General features: G+C 36.7%; 1 protein-coding gene across 7 annotated transcripts in view; it reads right to left on the bottom strand.

The window, feature by feature from the left end:
* The window catches only part of Tcf12 (transcription factor 12), a 260,476-nt gene that overhangs the window by 156,580 nt on the left and 80,942 nt on the right, over nucleotides 1-22,954 (bottom strand). For all 7 annotated transcript variants that reach the window (XM_041679863.1, XM_041679864.1, XM_041679865.1 and 4 more), the window contains one exon: nucleotides 10,672-10,745. In XM_041679863.1, the coding sequence (XP_041535797.1) occupies nucleotides 10,672-10,745 (74 nt within the window). The remainder of the gene's footprint in view (nucleotides 1-10,671; nucleotides 10,746-22,954) is intronic.

Genomic DNA, 22,954 nt, shown 5'->3' with positions numbered 1-22,954 from the left:
TCAGAAGAGTCATTGCCAAATTCCTTTTATGAAGCTACAGTTACCCTGATACCAAAACCACAAAAAGACCCAACCAAGAAAGAGAATTACAGACCGATCTCACTCATGAACATCGACGCAAAAATTTTCAATAAAATACTGGCAAACCGAATCCAAGAACACATAAGAAAAATTATCCATTATGATCAAGTAGGCTTCATCCCAGAGATGCAGGGCTGGTTCAACATACGCAAATCTATCAATGTAATCCACCATATAAATAAACTGAAAGAAAAAAACCATATGATCATTTCACTAGATGCTGAAAAAGCATTCGACAAAATTCAACACCCCTTTATGATAAAGGTCTTGGAGAGAATAGGGATACAAGGGTCCTACCTAAATATAATAAAAGCTATTTACAGCAAGCCAACAGCTAACATTAAATTAAACGGAGAAAAACTCAAAGCCATCCCACTAAAATCAGGAACACGACAAGGAAGTCCACTCTCTCCATACCTCTTCAATATAGTGCTTGAAATTCTAGCAATAGCAATAAGACAACATAAGGAGATCAAGGGGATTCGTATTGGAAAGGAAGAAGTTAAGCTTTCGTTATTTGCAGATGATATGATAGTGTACATAAGCGACCCCAAAAATTCTACCAAAGAACTCCTATAGCTGATAAACACCTTTAGTAATGTGGCAGGATACAAGATCAACTCCAAAAAATCAGTTGCCTTCCTATACACTAAGGATAAGGAAGCAGAGAGGGAAATCAGAGAAGCATCACCTTTCACGATAGCCACAAATAGCATAAAATACCTTGGGGTAACCCTGACCAAGGAAGTGAAAGATCTACTTGACAAGAACTATAAGTCCTTGAAGAAAAAAATTGAAGAAGACACCAGAAAATGGAAAGACCTCCCTTGCTCTTGGATTGGGAGGATCAACATAGTAAAAATGGCAATTCTACCAAAAGCAATCTATAGATTCAATGCAATCCCCATCAAAATCCCATCAAAATTCTTCACAGATCTGGAGAAGACAATAATCAACTTTATATGGAAAAACAAAAAACCCAGGATAGCCAAAACAATCTTATACAATAAAGGATTGTCTGGAGGCATTACCATCCCTGACTTCAAACTCTATTACAGAGCTACAGTATTGTAAACAGCTTGGTATTGGCATAAAAACAGAGAAGTCGACCAATGGAATCGAATAGAAGACCCTGACATTAATCCACAAACCTATGAACACCTGATCTTCGATAAAGGAGCTAAAAGTATACAATGGAAAAAAGAGAGCATCTTCAACAAATGGTGCTGGCAAAACTGGATGTCAATCTGTAGAAGAATGAAAATAGATCCATATCTATCACCATGCACAAAACTCAAATCCAAATGGATTAAAGACCTCAATATCAGTCCGAACACACTGAACCTGATAGAAGAGAAAGTGGGAAGTACTCTACAGCACATGGGCACAGGAGACCACTTCCTATGTATAACCCCAGCAGCACAGACACTAAGGGCATCATTGAATAAATGGGACTTCCTGAGGCTGAGAAGCTTCTGTAAAGCAAAGGACACTGTCACTAAGACAAAAAGACAACCCACTGACTGGGAGAAGATCTTCACCAACCCTGCAACTGACAAAGGTTTGATCTCCAAAATATATAAAGAACTCAAGAAACTAGACCGTAAAAGGCTAATCAACCCAATAATAAAATGGGGCACTGATCTGAACAGAGAATTCTCAACAGAAGAAGTTCAAATGGCCAAAAGACACTTAAGGTCATGCTCAACTTCCTTAGCGATCAGGGAAATGCAAATCAAGACAACTTTAAGATACCACCTTACACCTGTCAGAATGGCTAAAATAAAAAACACCAATGATAGCCTTTGCTGGAGAGGCTGTGGAGTAAGGGGCACACTCATCCATTGCTGGTGGGAATGCAAACTTGTGCAACCACTTTGGAAATCAGTGTTTCGGTTTCTCAGGAAATTCGGGATCAACCTACCCCTGGATCCAGCAATACCACTCTTGGGAATATACCCAAGAGAGGCCCTATCATACAACAAAAGTATATGCTCAACTATGTTCATGGCAGCATTGTTTGTAATAGCCAGAACCTGGAAACAACCTAGATGCCCTTCAACGGAAGAATGGATGAAGAAAGTATGGAATATATACATATTAGAGTATTACTCAGCAGTAAAAAACAAGGACTTCTTGAATTTTGCATACAAATGGATGGAAATAGAAAACACTATCCTGAGTGAGGTAAGCCAGACCCAAAAAGAGGAACATGGGATGTACTCACTCATATTTGGTTTCTAGCCATAAATAAAGGACATTGAGCTTATAATTCATGTTCCTAGAGAAGCTAAATAGGAAGGTGAATCCAAAGACAAACACATAGGCATCCTCAGGAATATTAACCTTCATCAGGCGATGAAAGGAGACAGAGACAGAGACCCACATGGGAGCACCGGACAGAAATCTCAAGGTCCAAATCAGGAGCAGAAGGAGACGGAGCACGAGCAAGGAACTCAGGACCACGAGGGGTGCACCCACACACTAAGACAATGGGGATGTTCTATTGGGATCTCACCAAGGCCAGCTGGCCTAGGTCTGAAAAAGCATGGGATAAATCCGGACTAGCTGAACATAGCGGACAATGAGGAATACTGAGAATTCAAGAACAATTGCAGTGGGTTTTTGATCCTACTGCACGTACTGGCTTTGTGGGAGCCTAGGCAGTTTGGATGCTCACCTTAAGAGACCTGGATAGAGGTGGGCAGTCCTTGGGCTTCCCACAGGTCAGGGAACCCTGATTGCTCTTCGAGCAGATGAGGGAGGGGGACTTGATCGGGGGAGGGGGAGGGAAATGGGAAGCGGTTGTGGGGACGAGGCAGAAATCCTTAATAAATAAATAAATTTAAAAAAAAGAATATCAAAGATTAAAAATTAAATATACTCGAGTGCTACCTGGTAACTTTTGCTAAGTGGGTGTTCTGGAAGACTGAACAGATGTCTAGTAGCCAGTCTAGTATCTAGTAGATCTCTGCTACTGTATAATGGGCTAGACCTCAGTCACCCACTGATTAGCTGTGAAGTCTAAAGAACCTAAGAGAGAACTGTCAAGGTCAATCTGTCCTAGTACGGACTGTATAGGCATATAGACTTCATGTCTCAACAGGCTTGCTCTAAGATTTGACAGACTGGAGAAAGAAACTTTGGCTGTCTTAAAACTGAATAGTAGAAGCCGGGCGGTGGTGGCGCATGCCTTTAATCCCAGCCCTTGGGAGGCAGAGGCAGGCAGATCTTTGTGAGTTTGAGACCAGCCTGGTCTACAAGAGCTAGTTCCAGGACAGGCTCCAAAACCACAGAGAAACCCTGTCTCGAAAAACAAAAAAAAACAAAAAACAAAAAAACAAAACAAAAAAAAAAAAACCTGAATAGTAGGCAATTTAAAGTTATGTGATTTCTTTTACCTTAAATCTGTGCTGGCAGAGATTTAAATGCTTACATACATCGCATAATCCACCTTCTCTTAAGAAAGAATAGATTCAATTCAGGCTGATGCTGTCTTGAATAGCACTAAGAATCACAACAATTATTCTCTAGACTCATTTAAACCTAACCTTAAAATATACACTTTCTCACCCACAGCTTTCTTCACATCTAAAACATGCTGAAGGAGCAGTTACATAACAAAACAGAGATTAATGGGAACATAGATGCAATACATGGAAAACACTTACTTTAATTCTGTCCCTTCTGTCTTGCTTTGCTATTTAACTGCTTCATCTCCTGTTTTGTACCTGAGATCAAGAGGCATAAAATACTATTTCAAAATGTGTGTGTCCTTTCTAATTAGTGCATTTGAACTTCCTACTAACCATAAAATCTGTGCCTTTCCCCCTCAGAAAAATAAAAAAAGAGCAAATAATAAACAGTTTAGAGACTATATCTTCTGTTCTATAGGAAAGATGGTTAACACTAAGCTTTACCATCTGAGTCCTGAAAAATGGGCACAAGGAAAAAAAGCTATTTTCAGCTTTTCATTCTCACAAAAGGTTTTTTTTTTTTTAAAAAAAAAATCCAGCCATCAGGTAGTTAACACAACAAAAGCATACTTTTCACATCCTAAAAACCACAGATAATTGAATTCCAGGGTTATTATTCTGTAGCAGGGAAGAGCCTGTATGATTCACTTCCCCAGCCACCTCCTCCTGCCAGCTGCCCCACAAATACTACTACCACCTTTAGTGAATTTTCTTTTCTTTCCATTACTCTGCAGTCTGGCTATTGCCCTAAACAAGTGTGATTTCATCCTAAGCAGATCTATGTAATGAATCTTCCCAGAGCATCCTATTTCTTGTCAATATTTCATGCTGGACCCACCTTTCACACCACAATAAACCAGTCCTTGTAAAGCGCTAGGCCATTCCCTATCAACGAGTCTATTTGAAATTGGGTCTAGTCCCAAAAGTATAGACTACATTTTCCCTAGTGAAAACTTACCCCTCTTTATTTCATACTATTCACCTACTAAGTAAAGATAGATTTCAAGAAAGTTGTTTCTCTTTCTAGTCTATTCATACAAATGCTTGTTCAGCCTAGTTAACACTTCTCTCAATTATATCTTTCCTAACCAATAAAATTATTGTGATAAATATTTAGAGTGAGCAATAAAATTATTTTGAAATTATTGGCTACCTAATTATAACTCCCATCTTACTACCTAAAAGAGTTAAAAGTATTTTTCAAAAAATGCAACTGTTTAGGCAAATGTGGCATATTTCTAAGCATACTTTCTGAACTCTTAAATATGCAATTATTTACCTCGAGCATTTCAAAAACTTGATGCATTTACCAATTGCAGAATATTCCAAGTGGGGGCCATGCCAGAAAAAACCCTTAAAGGCAAGAAAACTAAGTGAAGCCTGGGGTACAGCCCTACAATCCCAGCTACTCAGGAAGGTAAGGCTGGATGATTATAACTCTGGGCTACAAATAGGTTCAAGGCCAGAAGGGGCAACTTTAAGAAACAGTCTACCTCAAAATAAGATTATATATATATATATATATAAAAAAGAATAAGTTTATGTGTCTGAGTATATGTCACACATATATGTTTAGGTGCTCTCAGGCATCAGAAAAGACTGAGATCCCGATGCTCAAATTATAGGTGTTTTGAGCCACCCAATGTGGCTGCTGGGAACTGAACTCAGATCCCTGCAATAGCAGTCAAGTGTTTTAACCATTGAGCTTTCTCTCCAGTTCCAAAATAATGATTTTGAAAATAAGAGGCTGGAATACAGCTCAATGGTAGAGCACTTACCTAGTATGTGTGTAGCCCTGGGTTCAATTCCCAGTACTGAGGAACAGACTGTATTAATATTCTTATTTGCAATGGTGTTTCCTCATAATACTGAGTTCCCAGTAGGAAAAGAAGCAGAGAGAGTCTCTCTGTTCTATTAGCAACTACTAAGGCTTCTGCTATGACATGTAAACCTAACCAGGCCAATCCGAAACTACAGCCAGTATAACCCCTTTCTGTGGTCAAAACACTGCTAATACTCAACTCCCTGTGAACCCACTGCTAGAAGGAAGCAAAAGTCAGAACAAGTACTACAGAACTCAAAATGTGTCTACTACTCATCCCTTAGGAGAAAGTCCCTGGGGCTCTTGGGAAAAATTGTTCAGCCATTAGAGGCTAGGCTCACAACCTAAAAAGAAAAGTAACAAGTTCCTGAAATCATTCTGTGCTTAGTCACACACAACTGATAACTGAAGGACTTTATTTAAAGGCTAACCCATCAACACACAGCTGCTTTCCCCCCTCTCTACTTATTGGCAAAAGCTTGAAGGCTGGTGATGTAGCCATTATTAGTGTGCATTCCATTTGTATCAATGAAGAAAAAAGGGATAAAAAGTTAGATGTAAAAAAAATTAACTTATTCAGTATCACAAAGCAAGGTGTGAGGGGTGTCAGAAATAGACATTGACAGTACCATCTATCAACTGGATCAAGTTGAATATTCAACAACTAATTCTATGATTCTGCCTCATTGCACACTACTCTTGCTACGTAAATAACCCTGTCTCCTTTCTCCCCTCCCCTCCTTTCACTCCAAAGGGGCTCAAGCTTGCTAAATAGTTCAAGGTGACCTTGAACATTTGAACCTCCAACCTCTACTTCCCAAGAGCTGTAATCACAAGAGTGTGGTGCTGTGGACCAAAGCCAGAACCTCACAGAAGATAGGAAAGTATTCTACCAACTAAGCACATCTCCAGGTGGCTAAGTAGCATCGTGTTCCAAATTTTCTTTCACTAGCTGCAGGTCCCCTTTCTTGTTCTAACTTTCTACTTTCCCTGAAAAGTATGACAGAAAAATTAGGCCTACTCTTTGAATTAGGAACTTCTATGGCAAGGGGACTTAAAACACATTGGCAACGTGTAATATAGTCACAGGCCAGAGGCAAGGACTGATGAGTTAAGTGCAACCCTCCTCATGTGAATAATGGAGTTACCTGACCAACCTCACACTCTCCAAATCTGGCTTCTCCTCTGGAAAACAAAAGAACTGGGGCAAATGATAGCTAACACATTTTTTCAGTTGTGGAAATTCTATGAGACAGCAAATGATGAGGAAAGAAAAAAGCAAACTTGCAAATGATTGTTTTGTTCTGCAAAGCACAATAAGGAAAAGAAGGGAAAAAACCTAGGGGAAATTTGGAAGCACTCAAATTTTGTTCAAGATAATTCAAGTTCTTTGTAAAAAATAATAACAAGAAAGATAAATAAATACCCACCTTAACAGCCACGTTATGGAAAATAATCATGACTTTAAAAAAAGAAAAAACCTCATAGTCAGTAATGACATGAAGAAATTAATTTCCTATTAGTGGTTTGCTAGCAGTGAGCCTATATAGACTTTTACAAAGAAGCAGTAAAGTATTTGGTCTATATATCAGCAAGTGAGTTCTGCATCTCATGCAGGCTGTGAAGTACAGACCTTAATGGTACATAGTAGAGTTTGGGCGAGGTTAGGTACCAGTGTGCAAAAGAACAGACAAAACCAAACAACATGGTCACTTGTAAGAGAAACAGAACCAGCTATCAGTCACATCTCAGAAACAGAATCTGTATTCAGGAAATATATGATGAAAATGCATACTGAATTATTTGATATTGAGATAAATCACTGGGAACAGTAATAGTTTCTATTTGTTGTATCAATAAGTGAAATATTTCATAGCTATAATATCCATTTTTATCTAAGCCCTTTAAGGTCTGTGTAAAACTACATAATTTTGAAGACAAAAAGAATCTAAAACAAAGTTGTCTTCTCTAAGGTCATATGTACAAGTTTTCAAGTCCGACCTCATATAAAATGCCTGAATTGGGTTCTTCTCTATCAGGAATTTGCATCTGTAAAAACACAGGGGGCCTGTTCCCTATTACTAAGATTACTATCTACTGTAAACCCCAGTCTTCCATCATTGTTCTTTCCTTTAAAAAAAAATTGTTCACTCACTTTCTAACTTTTTTGTTTTGAAATTATAATTACATCATTTCCACCCTTCCCTTTCCTCCCTCTAAACTCTCACATATCGTCCTTCTTGCTCTTTCAAATGCATGGCCTCTTTTTTTCATTAATTGCTGTTATATGCAAATATGTATCTACATATACATTCCTAAATACGGCCTGCTCAGTTTGTATAATATTATGTGTATGTATTTCTTCAGGTATGACTGTTTAATACTGGGTGGCCTATTGGGGTGCTCTTCCCTGGAAAAGAATTTTTGTACTACACTCAGTATTCCTTAGTTGTCTGTAGTTCTTTGTATAGGGTTAAGGAATTGTGGGCTTTTCTCCATCAACCACTAAATTCCATTGACCTAATATATCTGGTGATTCCCGAAATTTTGATTATATTTGACAAATAAGTACAGCACACCACACCTTCTATGGATAAAACATTGCTTTAGCAAACAACTGCTTTTTGAGACAGGATGTCTCTGTCTGGCTCTGACTTCCTGGAACTAGCTCTGTAGACCAGGATGGCCTTAAACTCAGAGAGACCCGCCTGCCTCAGCCTCCAAAGTGCTGGGATTAAAGGAAAACATCATCACTGCCTGACACTCATTTTTTTGTTTGGTTGTCTTTGTTGTTTTGTTTTTGTCTTTAGATTTATTTACTTATTATACAATGTTCTGCCTGAATGTATCTTTGCAGACCAGGAGATGGCACCAGATCTCATTGCAAGTAGTTGTGAGCCACCATATGGTTGCTAGGAATTTAAGTCAGTACTGTTAAGCACTGGGCCATCTCTCTGGCCCCATTTTTTGTTTTGTTTTAATATTTTTAAATCATCATTTGACAAAAAAGACCTGTTTTAAACCAAGAAAGAAATGCATACTTGTAAGGGAAATTAATTTTATTTATATTTCTTACAGATCCAAAAGAAAAAAGTATTTTAATTACTAAGTAAGTAAATAATTATCATTTATTAGATTTATAAAGGAGCATCTCTTGTGAATGTAGTCATTCATTTGTAGCTGGTTTGATTAGACACAAACATCTACAAAGCGAATTCTAAAGACAGTGCAAATCAGACCCTGACCATTCCATTTAATCTTTGTTACAACTTCATGAAGTAGCTATCATTTTACAAAAGACTGAAGTATAGTAAATTTAAATAACCTGTCCAGAATAAAACTGATAGTAAGAAGGGGATAGATAGATAGATAGATAGATAGATACAAATCAATAATACGGCAGTCAACAAGAACAATCCAATTTCCTGACCTTTACACCTAGCACAGCCTTAAACAGAGAAAACATTTCTTGCACTAAAGGAGATAAAAAGACGTATAAAATCATGTTGCCTATACTTTTTATAGGTCTTCACTACGCAATATTTAAATCTTACTCATCTCTGGTGCTTTAACTTTGACAGATTTTTTAAAACTATGTCTTTCATATCATGGTACTCCTTTCATTTTTATGTTTGTTCTTCAGTAATAGTCAAACTATCAAGAGTGCACAGATAAGATAGAGGGCACAAGGGCTTCCACAAAAGCAGGGCTCTGTCCAAGAATATCTCAAGCCTAAGAATACTAAATATGTCTATCTATCATTCCCTCTAACATCACCATTAAGTATCATATCTGCTCCAGTATCTTCATCACAAAAATCTCTTTGCTAGCTGGGTGCCTGTGAGTAACTCTAATACCCAACCAGAAACTTACCCACCTCTGTACTATGAGGCTACTTTTCAGGTCTGATAAGACCTGGAGAGGTCACATATAATAAAAACTCAGCTGGAGAAACTTTGCCTACTTCTGGAGAAGATGACCACAAGCAGTGAGATGGGTGTGTAGGAATGTGCCTGGGTTAAATAGGAAGCTGGGTGACATTAACAGAATCAGTTTAACTTTCTCAACCACAACCTACATTAAAAATAAGCTAATAAATACATTACAAGTAAAAGACAATTCTTCTATCTAACCTATAGATCAAATAACAAAAACAACAGGACTTTCAGTCCAATCACTGGAGGTAAAAAACTTCAGAATCATCAATTTGGTGAAAGTGCTTGAATACATTGTTACATGTTCTTCTCCTAAAATCCCATCTAATACTCAAGTAGAAAAACCCAGAGAGCTTGAAAGTGAAGTTAATATAAACTACAAAAGAACCACTTAATGCATTCTAAGACAGTAACTTGAGCTTCTGAAGGAATTTTAAGAATATTCATAAAAACTATATTATAAATTGTTGCTATATAAAACTGCTATTTCAAAAATATAGAAAACACACCTCCACACTCAAAATATATTTTTCAGAATCAGAAACTCTCTTAAGAATGCAGACAATATTGAATGTCTACAAGTTTAAAATTCCCAAGACACAATAATGTAGCCATGAGCTGGAGAGATGGCTCAGCAGTTAAGGCCACTGATTGTTCTCCCAGAGAATCTGAGCTCAAATCCCAGGCCCACACACAGCTCAGAACCATCTGTGACTCCAAGATCTGATACTCTCATACAGACTAACTCCCAGGCAAAACAACAACCCACATAAAATAAAAGTAAATAAGATTTTAAAAAGAAAGAACAATGTATCCAGGAATCAATAGTAAAGTCTAAATCCTGAGACAATTGACAAGGTACCTCACCTCATAACATAGCTCTTTCTTGGGCACTGATACCACTATGTTAATAGAGTCAGTCAGCACCTCTTTCCCTCCAAATAACAATCAATATCACGGCCATGACCCCATGATAATGGAGATGGATTAAATTAAAATGTAAGAGTTAGCCAATAAGAAGCTAGAGCTAACGGGCCAAGCAGTGATTTAATTAATATAGTTTCTGTGTGATTATTTTCGTTCTGGGAGGCCAAGACAAAAAAAGTGGCCTCCTTCTACAACATAGATAGTCGGAGAAAAGTAAACTGCTGGGAGAAAGGAGGCAGAGGCAGGGAGAGGCCATGTAGCTCTGCCAGAAACAGACGCCAGATGGAACTTTACCTGGTAAGCCACAGCCACATGGCAATACAAGATAACCAGAAATTCAGCTCAGTTAATTGACTTTTTTTTAAAAAACAAACTCTAGATGAATCACAGGACTTAAATAAAGATTTAAATAAGACTTTAAAAATCTTACTCTTGATGAATCATAGGAAGGGCTTGGTTGACCACTTGTGCCCCACGATGTTGTTCCTCCACGTTCATCCATACCTAAGGAAAGAAGACAGCGGACAATATAAAAACACACTCAGGATGTTTGGAATAGTACAGTCCACATGGTGGTGTGAGCATCATTATGGAACTTGATTGACCTCACTCCCTGCCTCAGTAATATATAGCAAGTTAGTTTCTTCAGATACTCTCATTATTATTCCCCTATATATCATGAAATTTCAGAATTAAAATATTTCCTTGGAAACTTTCAGATGGATTAATCTAAGTGTCTCCATTTTTCTACTCCTCTCAAACTTTCTCTCTATAAAATATGAAGAATTCAGCTCCTCTACAACAAAAATAAATCTAGCCAAGAAACCATTCAGTTTAATAAACTTGTTTCTATCAGACTAGAGATAAATATTCTTAACTGAGGATAGAAAAATCTCATACTAGCTATACAGAGCTAACTATTGTGATGTGAGAATGCACTTCAATCTCTTCAAAGCTCTTATCCACGATGTGACTGCAAACTGAAGATCTGTGTTACAAGGGTAAAGACTTAGTCACTACCATGCTCTTCTGATGATTCTATACTTTCACATTCAGTCCTAGAAAAACGGAAAATCTCTCAATCCAGTCATTTGTATTTTTCTGATTCAATCTAGTTATTTCTACATTTTCTAAATTTAAAAGTCCAGTTTTTTTCATCTTTGATTCCTAGGAACAGTATGTGTTCCCTAGCCCACTGTGAGCTGTTTTCTATGATGGAAGAGAATGTTGGTTTTCTTTCATTTGTATATGAGAAAAACATAGATGTTAGAAACTATTAAGTTTAGGAACCCTCTCAGACTGTTCCTTGAAGTCCTCTGTGATGCAGGTAAAAATGCAGTATTCAGTCATAAAATGTCACAACCTCTGTGATAATTTGTGGATGTCCAAGTCTTTATAGAAACCAGCTGAAGGTATTGAAAAGAAAGGTGTAAGAAAATGTTTATGTATAGATACAGATGTATGGGGTAAGAGTGGATAAATCTTTAATTTTAGGTATCTGCTGGGAGTCTGGAATTTATTCCCATAGGTAAGGAGGAACTGCTGTATAGAGAATAAGCCAAACACAATTTACAGGAAACCGGCTTTCAAAATACACACACACACACACACACACACACACACACGTTTTATTTGCTCTTAGAAAAATCCTATTGAATTCTTAATTTAATAGAGAGACTACACATGTAATGCATCATGGAAAAGCATATAGTTGGTACCTTTCCGGCACCATGTGTTACCTGAAAGCTACTTTCTAATCATTTTCTTTGAAATCATTAATATAAAGTAGACCATAGGATTTATGATTCAACTCACAGAATATACTAACATGATATAAAACTACAAGTAATTATATAATTTGTATACAAAAGATATTCTCATTGATTATAAATGGAAAACCTCTTCTGATGAGGAAAATAAGACCAAAACTTGCCTTAATGTAGTTATAGCAAACAATTAATAAATGAGATTTCTATATTATTTTTAATATTTATTTAAAAAACACAGAAAAGACAGTGCTAGATATAGAAACCAAATGCTCAACTTTTTGCAAAAGACAAAATTCCTTCCACAAGATGGAAGAAAGGGCAAAGGTTAATTTATTAATAAAATGGTAATTTATTAAACAATTTAGCCAACAGTTAAACACTAATACCACTGCTACTGGACAAGGAAAGAGGCACACAGGGTATTTCAGAGTAATAAGGATCTGGCTTAGGTTTTCAACTCCAAACTCTGTGGTTTTATTGTCAACATAGCCAGACTGACTAAAGGTCGTGGCTGGCACTGACAAAAGTAATCATTTTCTATCAATGACTCCTTTCTGCTCAAGACAATGGCTATACAAACACAAAAATATGACCACAATGATAAAACTTCCAAAGCTTCGACCACAACAAAAACAAAATGACACCTGAAGATAAACTTTATGAGGATATTAAACAAACTGATAAAAATGTGAAAAACAAGCAAATGCACAAGAATTACAACAAAATGGAGAGGGAAAGCAAATGTTTTTAAATATCTAAAAAAATCATTCCCATATTTTTTACTTTTCCATTTTTAGTAGCTATATAGCAAATCAACAACTTTAGACCAATTCTGTAATCCACAGATCTAAATGACTGTTATGAGAATGCTAAGTTATGATTAAAAGATTGAAGTATTTTTGACTATTTGATTTTCAAAAGCATAATTATGTTTCTGTTCAGCAGAATTAAAACGGGTAAGCAATAAGTAAACTCACATTAACACTGAAGCATTCCTTTCATTTTGTTCTTTTAACCTTTCGTATATGTACAAAGTATGCCCTAGAGTCTGCTTTTCTGAATGGAATCAATTATATAAAATATACTTCTAACTATTTATTTCATGTGCCCCACTTTTAATAACATACAGTTTGTTTTCTTTTATTTTCTTGCTGTGTAATTCAAACTCACTATGAAAGTCCCAGCTCAGCCTCTTAAGTGCTGGGATTACAGGCATGAGCCACTGTGCCTAGCTTGTTATTTTTTATTTCTATCTAGTAAGTGTACTATTATTTTCCCATTGCTGTGATAAAAGTGTACTGTACTGTTACTTTTCCATTGTTGTGGTAAAACACTATAACCAATGAAACTTACAGAAAGAAGAGTTTATTTGAATTTATGAATCAAAATGAATAAGAGTTTATGATGGTGGCACAGCGGGCGTGAAGGCTGGAATTGCAAGCTGAGCTCACACTTTAAATGCTAAGCAGGAAGCTGAGAGAGCAAATAGGAATCTTTACACTCTCAAAGACCACCTCCTTGGTGACATAATTCCTCCAACAAAGCCTTTTAAACAAACATGTGAATAAACAGCACCACAGACAGGAATCAAGTAAGTGTTCAAATGATCTAGATTATAGGGAACACCTCATTAAGACCACCACATTTAAGAACAATCATTAAACTTAAGGCCTTGTTTCTAAAAGCAATGGTGCAGATTGAATGAAAGAAGTTGGTCTTTTTTTCCCTTGTAAAAACATTTAGTAAGAAAAGTCACAGCTGGGTGTGGTGGCACACACCTTCACTTCAGCACTTGGGAGGCAGAGGTGTCTTTTTGAGTTTGAGGCTAGCTTGGCCTACATGGTGAATTCCAGGTGAGCCAGCGCTACAAAGCAAGACCCTATCTCAAAAAAAAAGTAAAAAGGAAAAGAAAAGAAAAAAGGCAAGTCACTAAAAATACATCTGAAATTACTGTATGTACAGGCAGCTTCCTGCAAGATTGGGAGCTTCAAGAAGGAATAAACGAAATTTGATGGAAATCAAATATATAAAACTCTTGGAGGACCAGGCAAACTTTTGGCCAAGTCCAATGTCTGTCTGGCATTACTCTCTTTTCGATGAAAAACTCAAATGCAGTTTGCCCATTTATCTCATTGCCTCCACCATAAATATTTTACTCTGAATGCTCTCTAAAATCCTATTCCTCAGTTCCCATCCCATTCGTTCCCCTTTAGCATGCTAGCATATGGACCTATGGGTTTCTTTAGGATTTTATCCACCAGTAAAAGCAGAAAACGATTTTTTTTTTCCCCTGAGACAGGGTTTCTCTGTATAACAGCCCTAGCTGTCATGAAACTAGCGCTGTAGACCAGGCTTGCCTCGAACTCACAGAGACCCGCTTACCTCTGCCTCCCGAGTGCTGGGATTAAAGGTGTGTGCCACAGCCACCAGGCCTGAAAACATATTCTATTTGAAGAGAGAGACTTTTCCATGCCCTAACAACCTGGCTTTTCCCATGAAGGTGCTGAAGACAAGGATTATTAACACTATGTTTCAATCTTTGGTGAACCTCAGGAAAGATCTGCCTAAGATGAAAAGGATGGTATCAGGCAAGACTGCTGGCAACAAAGACCAAGCTCCAAAACAATGAAAAAAGGAAGGAAATAAAAAGAACATAAAAAAAGATGGAGACAGCTCACAGCAAAGATGTCAAAATGGCAATTCAATACAGACATGTGTATACATCAGCATCTGCACAGAGAAAGCAGGTATCTGTCAGGTTAGGAGGACAAGTCAGGAAACTGTACACTTCCCTGCCCACAGAGTTATTTCTAACACTGAAAGAAGTTCTTTATTCCAGCAAATCTAACCCTAGTACCACTGTAAATAAACAAAAGATAACATACTTTGTAGGACTGCCATCTGCTATCAGGAGGATTCAATAAGTGATTTGTAAGGAAAAGCTAATTGGAAATAACTGTATTAAATAAACAACACGATGAATGTCTTACTTCAATAGTTTCTTCAATTTTTATTTGTGAAGTAATGATACTGCTTTATATAAGATTCAAAGGATGCAATCAATTCTAAATTAATAAACATCTGAATACCAACAGTTTTTCATACTTTTTTCAGGTTTTATATACACATGAAATAAATCTACCAATACGTTTTCTCAGGAATTCACTGTGATACAGGATCAATTAGAATATAATGAGAGCACAAAGAGAACAAGATGGGAAATTTACCTGAAGAAACAATGAGCAAAAGAGAATGCACAGATGGGTAAAGGTTAAATCTACCAAATAAGACTGTGGTAAATGCCAACAGTAAAAATGCAAAGAAAGTCCTATCCACCCACATCAAAATCAAGCTGACAGCCAAAATTTTAAAATTTCAAGAAACAGTCAGCAAGAGACATATTACCTAAAAAGGAAAAATTCAAATCACTACTTGCCTTCAAAAACTGGATCATGGCAGATACAGAAAAAGATTTTTTAACGTACCTACTCTTATCCAAAATTCTACATTTAATCAAAATATCCTTCAATACTAAAGATGAATGAAATCAAGACATTCTCACATGAAAGAGAATTAAGGATTCAACATTGGTTAAAACAAAACAAATACTAAAAGTAGTTCTTCAGGCTGATGAAAAATGTTACCAGAGGAAAGAAAGGGAAAGTATCGATAAGACAGCACTCTTTTTAATGTTTGCAAAACACATAGCTACTTAGAACAAAACCGACAATCTTTCTAGGAGCTGCAATGCATGCATTTAGAAGTAATGCCAGCACAACTACAGCATGAGAGAAAGCAGCAAATAGACCCCTCCCCAAGGTAAATAGACCTAAAAGTTTGAAAGACAGCTGCATTTTACCTGATGTTGTACTGTATTAACTCAAAGTAGTCTCTAGTCTCTAAAACGCTAATGTTGTATTACAACATCCTTGGGAAGGTACAAGGGAAGGGGGAAATGAGCAGAGGCAGTGCCTAATAATAAAATAAAACTAAATGATAAAATGAAACAAATATAGATGAAACAAACAGAAACTAACAACACAATTCAATACTTCTGCCTAGGAGGAAAGCAGAGTAGCAAGTAGACATTCTTTTCAGCAAGCACACACCATAGTGCTCTGTACACCCATCATTTCATACCACTGCTGTTCTTAAACACAAGTACATTTAGATTCAGTGGTTAGAAAAGATGAAAATAAAACTTTAACAAAAACTACAATATTAAACCAATGTGAAAACTGCATGCACAGGTTTTTAGCTAGTTTGTTTTTATGGCTCCCATCAGGATCATAGGTCTGTAGGAACACAGCGATTTCTGCATAACTATCAAGTACATCTTCGTGAATTTTTGCTGATTACCTAACACATTTGCTTTTTAAAAACAGCTGTGTGAGCAATTACTATTCTTAACTCAATTCCACAAACAATTCTATTCATTTCCTGTAATGAGGCCCATGCACTCCCTGCATTCAAGTCTTAGACCATTAATTCCTGTAATGGCAACACACTGCCTCTCTACAAGAGTGCCATAAAATCTTTTCCATATTTTCCTTGTATTGAAAATTCTCTTCTTCTACCGCTCAAACTCCCATATATTTCTTTCCATTCACACAAAAGAAAATTTTATATTTACCACTTTCATTGTTAACCATTTACATATTAATAATCTCTTGCTACTTAGCCCATTTCTAGACCACATCACAAAACCAAATGCCAGACACACAAGTCTATCCACAAATATTTGCTCACAGAAAACAACAAAAACACATAAAAACCCCTGAATTCTACCTAGTCATCAAAGAGGCAAGCTAACCTCTTATTCTTAATTTCTTAGGTCTCTGTAACAGACTTCAACAAACTTTTGCTTTGAAGCCAAATAGTAAATATTTTAGATGACAGGAGACCAACTAAGTGTTCTCTACACCAACCACTCAACTCTATTACCACAGCACAAAAGCAGCTAGCAGCCACAGGTAATATGTAAACAAAGAAGTAGCTAAGTTTAAAAAACAAAAGGTATATTTACAATGCAAAACCATTAGCCATAGGCTGTATTTTGCCCACCCTAGTTTCTGTATCATCAGCCCTCAGTCACATCTTCCCCTTCTCTGAGATTTACTGATTTAGGTTTTAATGATACTTCCCACCCCCATTTCTTATGAAGTCCTCTGGGTTTTTGCTCTGATATTGGGGCAGGTGCTGAAAGGACCCGTCCTTATCCCACTTTGCCAATCTATGTTCCATCCCAGGCTGGTCATTTTGCTTTACAATTTTTGTTTTCATATTATCAATTTATAATCATGCATTTCCTGCCTTTTTTTCAAAACATTTTTTACTTGCTTATTTACCTTGTATGCACACTATGGCACACTTATAGAGGTCAGAGGACAAACTACAGAAGCTGGTTCTCTACTTCCATCACATGGGTCACTGGGGATATGATTTAAGTCATCAGGCTTGGTAGCAAGCTCCTTTTCCCACTGGACCATTTCATCAGCCCCACATTCCCAATCTTAAATCCAGTGTTGACTGTGGAACAACCATCTCCACATTCCTGCTGAATGTGTTCTTGAGTACCTCACCATCACCTCACTGTATGTCAGCCACACTCTATATGCTTTTCATCTCTTCCCCCTATGCCTCTATATGAGATCCCACACTTAACTGTTATTATTTATAGTACCACAGGTAGTAGTGTAATAGTCCAAGTCAAAGAGACTTGGAAACTGGCAAAATCTTTGATTCTCCCCTTGCTTCTCTCTATTACCTCCACAGTGAGTTTTCCTTAGTCACCTTCTCTCTTCTAGGCTTTCATAATGTATCTATTTAGACTCATATTCCTGCATCTCATTTGCTCTTCCTAAAGCACTATTTTATAATACATCACCTGCTTTAAGAAGTCCTGCCAGCACAATCTTGCTAAAACACTTCTCATACACATTCCTCCCAGATTTAGAAGCTGCATTTTCAAGTGTTTCACTGCCAGCAGAGTAAAATTCTTTAACTTGAAATGAAATGTTTATTCTAATCTATTCCCCAAATGTTTGTAGTGAAAAATGCTAAATTCTGTCCCTTGTGTATTAAACATCTTTGAAAATCCACTGGTAATTGCTCTTCTTCGAACTTTAACACACACACAAATAATTTATTACTATAGCACTAACACAAGAGTCAGGGAATACCACTGTGGTGCTTTGATTGCAGCCAACTAGAACCATAAAGCACCTTCACACTGTAGGATACACAGCATGCCATGACTACTTCTATGTGTCCTTTATTACTCTTCAGCACTTTCACCTTCTCCCACACATTCAATGTTCTCCTGTACAACTTGCTCTGCAAAACTTTTTTCATTTTAAAGCAGTATTTATAAAGCCAATGGATAATAGTATCTTACTCTTTTGAATATAATACTTTTATTAATTCTTTGAAAATTTCCTACAGTGAATTGCAATATATTCACCCACTGCTCCCAACTCCTTCCAGATGCAGATGCACCCTCCATTACTAACCTAATTGCTTCTCCTTAATAGAAGTATCGCAACTACAAATCTATATCACAGTAGAGAAGCTACACATTTCTTAAGAAAAAGCCGTCTAACATGTCTCCAATTTTACAACCTCAAAGCTGAATACATAAAGTGACTTAACACAAAGGGTTTTGTTTTTCTTTTCTCTGAGTCAGGGGTTTCTCTGTGTCACAATCCTGGCTATCCTGGAATTTGCTTTGTAGATCAAGCTGGCCTAGAATTCACTGAGATTCGCCTACCTCTGCCTCCCAAGTGCTGGGAATAAAGGGGTGTGCCACCACCACCTGGCAAACAAAAAAATTTACATACAAAACAACAGTGCTGTTCAGCTTTTTACTTATCCATGCACATCCACTTTCAGCAACTCTGGTGAACATCATGATTCTACAAGGCAGTGTTAATAAAGAAGACAATCAACGAACAGAACAAAGTTATCGACAGTGAGAAGGCTATGTTAAATCAACATATATTAGCATAATTTATGACAAAACTATAATCTGCAACTCAAATCCTAAGCATTGCCTGTGAAGGCATAAAACAATACATTCTGGAAAACTGGCAATTTCTTAAAAATATTCATATACACTAAACCTAATTTTACCTCCAAGTTTTCACCTACAATAAAATAAAATGGGAAAAATATGCCCTGAAGGAGTATTCTACACAAAGAAATGTGAAGAGCGGTCTTACCATAATAGCTAAACTGGAAACAATCCAGAAGATTATCAATGGGAAATGTATTAAGGAACTATGATACTACTCATTAAACACAATACGAAGACATGGGCTAGTAATAGACATAATAAACGGCCTAATTCTCAAAATCACCAAGCCAGGTGATAACAGGAATACACAGATCAATCTAAAAACATCAAAAGTATGATGATTTAAAAAATAATCACTCTTTGCTGGGCAGTGGTGTCCCACACCTTTAATCACAGCAGATAGGAGGCAGAGGCAGGCAGATCTTTGCGAGTTGGAGGCCAGCCTCGTCCAAAAAGAGTTCCAGGATAGCCAGGTTGTTACCAGAGAAACCCTGTCTAGAAAAAAAAAATACAACTTAAACATAAATATAATTTAAGAATCATTCTATTTGCTTCTCAGTTAGCTATCTAGGAAAAAGTATGAAAATCTTTTACAGGGTAAGTAAAACATTTTATAAAATACATAAAAATCATACAAACATATAAAAATGGTGATACACCTTTAATTTTCAGCACTAGGGAGGCAGAGGCAGGTAGATATCTGACTTCAATGTCCGCCTGGTCTATATATTTGCTCCAGATAAGCCAGAACTATGCAGTGAGATCCTGTCTCAAAATTATTAATATTTTTAAATGAAAAAATTAAGTCTATTAATGGGTTCTAAAACCATTTTCCTGTGGCTTCTTTAGCTACATATATATGAGTTACTTTCCTATCAAAACCCTAAGAATTGTGAAATGGTCCGAGAATTAACATTATCAAAGCTGTTTCAATGTAAACACTACTACAGACCAAACACTTTGCATACACATGCCACAGCCTTCTCAACAGCAGCACACAACATGTATTCTTCCCAAGTGCTGCTTTTGGAGTATTTTCTAGAACAGAACAGATGTGTGATACAAACAAGTCTAAACATTTAAGACTGAACTCAGAAATTGGTACCCAAAAGAAAGTGAGAACCCAGTGAAGAAGGGAAAATGAGAAACCACCTAGAGAAAAGCACATCAAACCTATGTGATGCAGCAAAAGTTGCATAAGGAAGGAATTCATGGAAATGAATACTACTGTTAAAAACAATGACCTCAATAATTACAACATTGGCTGCTTGTATGAAAGAAAGTAGACTCCAATCTCACTATGTACAAAATTGAAGTCAAAATTGATAAAAGACCTACATGGAGATGAAAAACTATAAAACTCCTAAAATAACTGAAACCCAGGTTACAGAGATGGCTCTTCATTAATAGCATATCCTTGCTTTTCTAAAGAACCCAAGATCAATCCAGAGCCCATGTTAAGCAGCTTTCAACCACCTGTAACTTCAGGTCCTGTAGCACTGGTCTACTGGAAAGATTCTAGCCTACGTCCATCCTGGGTCGGAGCTTCATCGCGTGTGTCTGCCCAGGAGAGGAGAGGATGGCGTCTCTCTGAGGCGTCTGCTCCCAAGAGGAGAGCTGTGGAGTCTGAGCTCACTTCCTCTTCCTCCCAGCGTTCTGTTCTGTTTACTCCTCCCACCTATCTTCTAACCAATGAGGGCCAAGCAGTTTCTTTTTATTTAACCAATGACCTTCCTCCATCAAGGTCCTCTGGCATAAGCACCTGGACTTAACTCACAAGTACAAACTCACGTATAGACATATATACATTTACATGACTAAAATTTAACTATCTATACATAACAAAACTGTGATAAGTGAATTTACTTTCCCAGATTCATTGCAAAGTTATCACAGCAGCCAAGATATAAATCAACATAGATTGTAGCTCAGTGTAGAGCATTTGATGAGCACTTGCTGGGTTAAATTCCAGCACTAGTGGATGGGGAAGGTGAAAATATCCACCTATTAATAAATAGGTAAATAAATTTTTTAAAAAGTTTAATACACATAGGGGATTAATTAGACATAGACCACTGACAAAAAACAAATTCTGCCACAGGAGGCAACAGGGGTAAACCTAGAAGACAACATGTTGCTAAGTGAAATAAGCCTACCACCAAAACATAAATAGTACATGAAATTGCTTATTTGAAGTGTCAGAAAGAGTAAAACTCACAGAAGAACAAGCAAACACTAAGGGATTGGAGGAATGAGAAAGGGAACCTTTACATAAGATAAATGGGATTCTAGACAGTACACTACTGTTGGAACATAATCCAGTAATGGAGTAGTGTGAGAATTCTGGGGTCTTGTGAGAACACTCCAAGAAAACAGGTCTTGAGATCTCAATTTCTTTTAAATACAGAATTTTTCTGAGGATGTTTTTTCATGCTCCTCTAGGTATAGTAGATAGCAGTAAGGTTACTTCAGCTGTTGCTATTCATATGAGTCTATGGATTTTTTTTTTTTTTTGGCCATATCTGGCTTGTCCTTGTGACTGTAAGCTTTACTCATGTGACGTTTCTGACCCCTCAAGTATAAATTGTCTGATACTCTGAATAAAATAGGTTATTGCTGGAGACTTTAGTCCCCTTCATGTTTAGGCCCTGCTTTCCCAAGTTCACACCACCAGTCAGAGCTATACTGTGCTGTACATTTCAAAACTTAAAAAGGTAAATCATGATAAATGTTCATACAACTTTTAAAAACATTATTAGCATCTGAAACATAAAATCAGGAATCAGAAAAAGATGAAGCTTTCTAAAAGTCCCTTTGCGGTTTCTATAATCTGAAAAACTATAATCAGGCTACTTACGGATTAGGTTATTGAGCACTGCATCTAATTTATTACTTTAAGAAGTTATCAATCTGCAAATCTGTGAAACTGAGAGACCCATTAAAAAGATATATTGATGTATAAACTAAACCAGAGTAGAGAAGAACTGGTATAGTTAAAAACTGCCATAAAAAACTGAATAGTAAATGGGAACCTCTAAGTACTACACAAAGAAAGTGTGGCTTCTATTTTTAAGTATTGGCACACTAACATAATTAGAGCAATTTTTTTGAAAACAGCAATTATAAATAATTGGAAAAAGAAATAAGATCAATTTAAAAACAAAAAGAGAATCAAAAAATACTAGAAACTGGAAAGAATCTTATAATGGGGAAAAGCCAAAAGAAAACAAGGAACAGAGTCAGTCAGGGAATGACATCCTAATCTACAGGTCTTGTTCACTTAAGACATTAAATATTTTTAAATTTTTTACTTTGTTGGATTACAAAACAAAAAAATTGGAGGCTAGAATATGGCTAAAAATTAAGATAAATAAAAAGCACACGGTAACAGAAGGTCCAAAAGTTTACATTTATCTCCTCCTGAAGCCTTTGGCTAATCTCTGAAGAACTAAGCATAGAAAACATATCAAGGAGCCCAAAAGAAAGCACCAGCTCAAAGACTAAAATAGCCAAGTACAGTTATCAGTAACTGGGAATTATGAAGATGCTAATTAAAGGGGAATGGGTCATAATTTGGGCTTCCACAAAGTGTTTTAATAAAGCATGAGTTCAGCCTTAAGATGGCCAAGCAATAAAGGCCACTTACCAAAACAAAACAGAACAGAAACTGACAAAAATAAAAATTTCTACAACCTTTCAATACTTTCCAAAAAAGCATGAAAAAAAATAGCTACCTATGTAGAGAAATGAGAATTAACATGGAAAGTAGAAAAAAGAAGTGTCCCACACTGTAAAATGAATAAGCAGAAAGGAACTTTAAGGCAGCTAGTATAAATATTCAAACACTTTTTAAGAAAAAATAGTTACAA

This window comes from Microtus oregoni, unplaced genomic scaffold (assembly GCF_018167655.1).
Source record: "Microtus oregoni isolate MIOR12 unplaced genomic scaffold, Mior012 000032F_ref0000030, whole genome shotgun sequence".
Lineage (NCBI taxonomy): Eukaryota > Metazoa > Chordata > Mammalia > Rodentia > Cricetidae > Microtus > Microtus oregoni.
Note: the sequence above shows the minus strand (reverse complement) of the source record. Positions and strands in the feature narration are given on the sequence as shown.